Here is a 6,000-nt window from a genome sequence, read left to right on the forward strand (position 1 = left end):
ACTCAGCTCTCCCAAATTCAAAAGTCCTTTTTTTTTCTTTCGGACATTTGGGATTTTGTTTCAGCCGAATTCCCACGACGCGTGGCTAAGAATGAAAAGGCCCGCCATCAAGTGCTCAAAGATGCCCTACCCGCAAAAAAAAAAAGTGCTCAGAGATGCCTGCTCAAAGAAGAAAACGACTGAAGCCTATACAAAGCGTTTGGATCAGCAGATGGAAAAAATTTTTATGCTTCTACTCCCTTTCAACGTGTGCTCGAAAAAGCTTGCATATGACAAAGCCGTCTGTATTTTCCTGGAAGACGTCTCGCGCAAGGGATGGATATATCCTAGAGAAAGACGAGCAGCACGTTGTTGAATACACAAGAACAAAGTAGAACAGGGGGCCCAATGTTCGTGCCTAATCATGAAGGGATCAGCAGCTCGGCACCATGTTCTGCAGCAGGCAGAGAGCATCAATGAGTGGGTCACTGCATTGACGATGACCACGACGACTGGACGAGGACGACGATGGCCAGCACAGCAGCCAGCGCCGCGAGCTTTAAATTTCTAGCCATCAATCGAGAGAATTCCATGACAAATCAATTGGCCCAACAGTGGGTGTACACGGAGCAAATGGTGTGGGCCATGACACCATCTACGCACCGATTGAATTTAGCTAGGGCCACCCACGATTTTGCCCCCCACAGAGATGAGTTTTGCCTGGTACACCCCAATTTATCCATCCAGAATTCCAACGCCATCAAAATCAAAGGCTCAGATGTCTTCCAGGGAGGCTTCAACGCGATCAACGGTCGGAAATGTAAGGATCCGCCAGACTCAACGGACCCGAATTTTCATTCCACTTTGGTTCACTCGCATCTCACATCCGCCCTCCGCTTCCCTCTCCCAGTCTCCCGCGCTCCCTCTGTCACTCGGTCGCGGTTCGATTCCCCCCTCTCTTTTCTCTCTTTTTTTTCTCCTCCTCTCTTTTCTCTTTTATTCTCCCCCAAATCCGGTGGCCAGCGAGAGGACCGGCGGCGGGTGGGGCCCCGAGCTGCTGTCCCCCACACGGCTGCGGCCAGCTGCCCCGCGCCGCCTGCTCAGCTCGCTCCACTCCGCTCACGCCGGCCCCTCGCGCCCCGCCGCGCCGGACGCTCTGCTCGCACTGTCCGCCCCGCCGCCCCGCTCCGCTCGGCGGCGCCCCGCCCCGCGCCAGCCTCCGCGGCCCTGCGTGTGCTGCGCGCTGGCCGCCGCCAGTTGATGCTGCAGCCGCGCCACGCTGCCCTTGCCGCGCCTCTATGCTGCTGTGCAGGGGGGCCAAGGGAGAGGGGAAGTGGTGGCCGCGCGCCGCCACGAGGGAGGACGACATGGGAGCGGCGGACGGGCGTCTCAAGGACTGGGGGACGGCGGCGCTTGGGCACATCGACCAGTGGAGGTAACCCGGACGTGTTGACCTGGCGCAGCGTCGCCGCTCCACCTGGCCGCGTTAGCGGCCTGCCCGCTCCGCCCCGGTCATGTCGACCCGTGGCGGAGGTGGCGCCTGCACCCCTGGCCGGCGGCTCTCTTGCGCCTGCGCCCCTGGCCGGCGCCCCCCTAGCGCCTGCGCATCTATCGAGCCTGAGTGGGCCGCAACCACTTGCGTCAGATCTATCTCCTGATTCAAATCTCCTCCCTGTCAAGCTTCTTGTCCCGTGGCTTGAATCCACGTCTGTTTGTCCCTGCAGCATCATCTCGCCCTTTTCCCTGCAGCGAAGAGGAGGTGGCCGCACTAGAGCAGATGGCGTCATCTTCGACCTGAAGACTTCCCTGTTTACCAATAACTGCTGTAGTTCGGAGGTGCCGCACAACATCTCTCCCTCCTCTCTGTATTCTGCTACTTCTTTTCCCCTTAACGGAAGCTGAAGTTTGTATCAGGTATTCTTCCTCCTATCTGTATTGTTCATCTTGATCTGTTGTTTAGTTGACCAATTATGCTCATTCACGTTATGGAGTACGATTTACCATTGCTCTGTAGTTTCTTACAATCCAAATAGTACATCATTCCAAGTAAAAACTGATAAACATAAAAGGCCAAGCAAACCTACTAATTTTTATTTTAAGCAAAGCTACTGATGCTAGACAAATGAATTGAGTTTTGACTGGAGAATATACAATAGATTGTTATTTTCCTAGCTGCTGAGCATACCGGTTTTAGATTGAGTTTGACTGCCAGATATAAAGTTGTGTACTTGGAGAATATAGAACATACCAGTTTCTTATTGAGTTTTAAGGCTTGTTAATATAATATTATCACTGATATATTTGTTAACATAGGTGACTTGTTTTAGTATGATCATGTATATATCTTTCATGTGAGAGTTCCATACCTTAAACATTGCAGAGGTGTGCATTCATATGTGAGTTTGTTAATCTCTAAATATGTAAGTGAGTTGGATCTGTTCATGCCTGAATATACCATGTTGGTAACCTTTTTGCCTGAATGCTTGTCGTGATCCAGTCATATGCTTGCATGATGTCTAAATATTCGTGCTGCACATATAATACTTCAGGCAGTTGCACAATGGTATAGTTGCAAGAAAATTAATAAAGTTCAATTGTATCATGGTTTAATTAGTAAAAAAAGAAAAACTTTCACTTTCCAGCTCAGCTGTAACTTCTTGCTGATTAAACTAATCGGACCAACTATTGTTGTATGTCAGGATGGGATTCTGCATATGTTTTCTTATTGGTTCATATCCCCTGGGTTATGCTATTTTGCCTGCAAAATGTTAGCTAAGTGCTTACATTTGCCTTGGGCAGACCTTTGGAAAATTGAAGAACCACTGAGCTCAATAGGTGAGACAAATTCCCGATTTTTTTATTTTTAACCTTTTTTTAATAATATTTTAAGTTTAACCCGTATTGGTTTTTATTTACAGAGCGTAGCCCGTTTGGTCGCGCCAGTCCGCATGGCGCGACAGATAACCTCTGTCGCGCCCGTGCATGTGGCGCGATAGGGTGGCCACGCTGGCGGCCCGAGACAGCGCTGCGCCGCGTCGGCGATGACGTGGCCCTCCCTGTCGCACCACATGCACTGGCACGACTGATGCTTTCTGTCGCGCCATGCGGCCTGGCGCGACAAGGCCAATGTACTGGGACGCCGGCCCCTTCTCCCCCACCCTCCCTTTCCTTCCCTCGCTCCACCCCGACCACAGCGCGTCCAGGGTCCCCGCCGGCCGCCGCCACCACCCCATATCCCCCCCCCCAAAATCGGAATTTTTGAGGGGGAAAAGTACGGGGAATCATTCCCCACCCTTCCCCGAAGGTATTGCCCCTAATATCTCATCGTTTAACTGTGTGCATGAGTAGTTATTTGTGGGTTTTTAATTAGGGTTAGGTTCTTGATATGAGAAATGGTGGTGTTGTTGATAGTTTTATCATGATTAGGATTTTAGATGATACTTAGATGGTACTCTGCTCTCGATTTGGACGTGAGGTAGTACGTGCATGCATCGATTAATATGATTTCTAGGATTGAGTAGTGAGGATGTTAATATGAGTTACATGTAATTTTATTCATAGTTTTAGGAATGTACATATTATATTTTGAGCGCTGGTATATTGTGCTTAATTAGTATATACTTTGTTTCCATAATTATTTTGTTTTTGTTTCCATAAGTTTTTTTATTTCACATGGCAATTGAATTTATGTATCTGCAGTGCACATGGCAATGAGCGATGCCCGGTACAAGCTGCTTGGTGGTGGACAGTACCCATCCGAGTGTGATGAGGATGCCCCAGTCCCTCATGCCCTTCCAGTTCCATTCTGTCATTGTGAACCGGGCAATCAGCTGGCAGAGGTGAAGCAATCGAGGCATCCCAAGACGGCCGATAGAGCATTCTACATATGCAAGTGGAATGATTCATTGAATCCTTGCCACTGCTTTTTCTTTCAGTGGATCGATGGTCCGGATAAGTTTGATCCTACAATTCGGATGTTCCCTTATTATCGGTCAGAGTCGTGGGCGTACAATGAGTTTAGACGATGGGTCCCTCCCCCACCAAATCCACCACCTATGACAGAGGAAGAGAAGCAAGAAACTGCTATATATCGTGTGAACAATCCTCCCAAATGTCATTGCGGTGTTCGTGCCAAACTTCAAAGGCCCAATATTGGTGTCCCTCCAAAGTTCACTCCCTTTTTTAGATGCTCGCTAAAGACTATAGTAAGTGTCATGTAGCGTAGCATTGATTCTTTAATTTTACAGGAGTAGATGCTCGCTAATGTTATGTGTCATGCAGGATGGATGGCCGGTATGTGACTTCAATGAGTATATTTATGGTCGTAGATCCCATTGGCCGACAGAAGAGGAAGTGCGAGAATTTGAGAGTGGGAAGAAGCCATGGCCATGTACAACTACTCCTAGTCTTCGATGCAAGTGTGGTATTCTGGCCACAAAAGGCGTAGTTCCTTCTGAGCTTGGCTACAGATATTACTGTGGCAATAGCTACGGAGAGTATTGGGTTCGTATATTAACGACAAAGTTGAAACTCCTTATGATTATGTCATTGTGCTAGTACTTGGTATATTAACATTTCTGAATGTTTGGCTCTTAATAATTTTTCAGGAGGGAAGGACATGTGATTGGGAGTGGTTCCAAGGCCGGTATGAGCTAATGTTGCAATTGGGCAGAACAAAAGAGCCTTGGAAATCTAGAGACACTATAAATAGAAAACTGAAGCTAAGGAAGGATTACCAAGTTATTTTGCCCCTTGAGTCATTTCTGTCAGGGACTGTACTCCAAGACCTACGGCGTGAGTATGGAAAGAAGGCAGCAGAAAAGGCAACTCTTGAGGATTGCATTGTTTATTGGAGGAGGAACCGAAGCAAGTACCCACGGCCCCTCACAGATAGGGAGCTTTTGGCAAATTATGAGAAGAAGAAGGAGGAGGAGGAGGAGTTGGAGAGGCAGAGGTTAAGGGAGGAAAGAGCAAAGAAATGTTTTACTGTTGATACGGAAGCTAAATACCCAAAGGATTCTTGGGAAGAATATTTTCAGAAATTGGAGGCTAACAAGAGGATGAAAGAAATGGAAAAGATGGAGGATTTAGCTCAGGAGGCTCAGATGGAGGCAATGCAGGCCCTAGTTGCCGATCTGCCACACAAGGTGCCCAACGTTGAGAAGGATGTGTCATCCGCGAGCACGGAGGTTTTGGGTGTTAGAGGTACTCAAATGGAGGCAATGAAGTCAATTGTAGAAGACTTACCGGCCCAGGACAAAGGGAAGAGTATTTCTGAGCATGACCATGTTCCTGATGATGGAGATGATGACGAGTGGTGGGCAATGAATGCAGCAGAAGTAGAGGTCATAGTGTCCCAAATTGAGGTGAGAAAGGGGAAAGCTGTAGTCAAAGATGATGGAGATGATAATGATGATGGTTGGGGAGAGCTTTTGATTGAAGGCGACTCTGATTAGTTTGTTTTATTTATACTTGTATGGACTCTATATATGATTGGACTATGTGTGTGACGGACTTTTTTATTGCTAGACTATTTATGTGCTTTACCTATTCATGTGGTTGTCGTTTGTGTATGAGATTTTATTTGTAGTTTCGAACATTGTATGGTTATGAAATTAGGAATTTATTTTGTTTGTATCGTGTGCAATTTAATGATGGGTCATCTCCATTATTGAACAACTATTTTAGATTACAGTCGCAACTACAGATGCATAAATTGTGGCATGAAGCGTGTCCAAGTTTGTTTGTTTTCAACCGATGGTATTATATATGAGTTAAGTATCATTGCAATAAATTTTTTTGGTTCTCCTGCTATTCTAGGTTTTGAAGCTGGAAAAATTGTAATAATTGAAGGATGTGTACGTTAAATCATAGAGGCCGGAAAATGCCATTATCTAAAAAATTTCTTCTAATGCATCTTGGCAGCTGTCCTGCCGCCAGTTATACCTTCCATGCATGTTCGAACGCCAAAGTTTAAAGCTATACTTTTGCATTGGTGCAGATATTTTTATCTTACACAAT

General features: G+C 46.9%; 1 protein-coding gene across 1 annotated transcript; it reads left to right on the plus strand.

The window, feature by feature from the left end:
- Nucleotides 1-3,543: 3,543 nt before the first annotated feature.
- On the plus strand, nt 3,544-5,612 carry LOC120701599. The gene is made up of 3 exons (XM_039985582.1): nt 3,544-4,184; nt 4,261-4,482; nt 4,587-5,612. The coding sequence occupies exons 1-3, from the start codon at nt 3,684-3,686 to the stop codon at nt 5,433-5,435; spliced, it is 1,572 nt and encodes a 523-aa protein (XP_039841516.1). The 5' UTR covers nt 3,544-3,683; the 3' UTR covers nt 5,436-5,612.
- The last annotated feature ends 388 nt before the right edge of the window (nt 5,613-6,000 follow it).

The sequence above is a fragment of the Panicum virgatum genome, chromosome 3K (assembly GCF_016808335.1).
Source record: "Panicum virgatum strain AP13 chromosome 3K, P.virgatum_v5, whole genome shotgun sequence".
Classification (NCBI taxonomy): Eukaryota; Viridiplantae; Streptophyta; class Magnoliopsida; order Poales; family Poaceae; genus Panicum; species Panicum virgatum.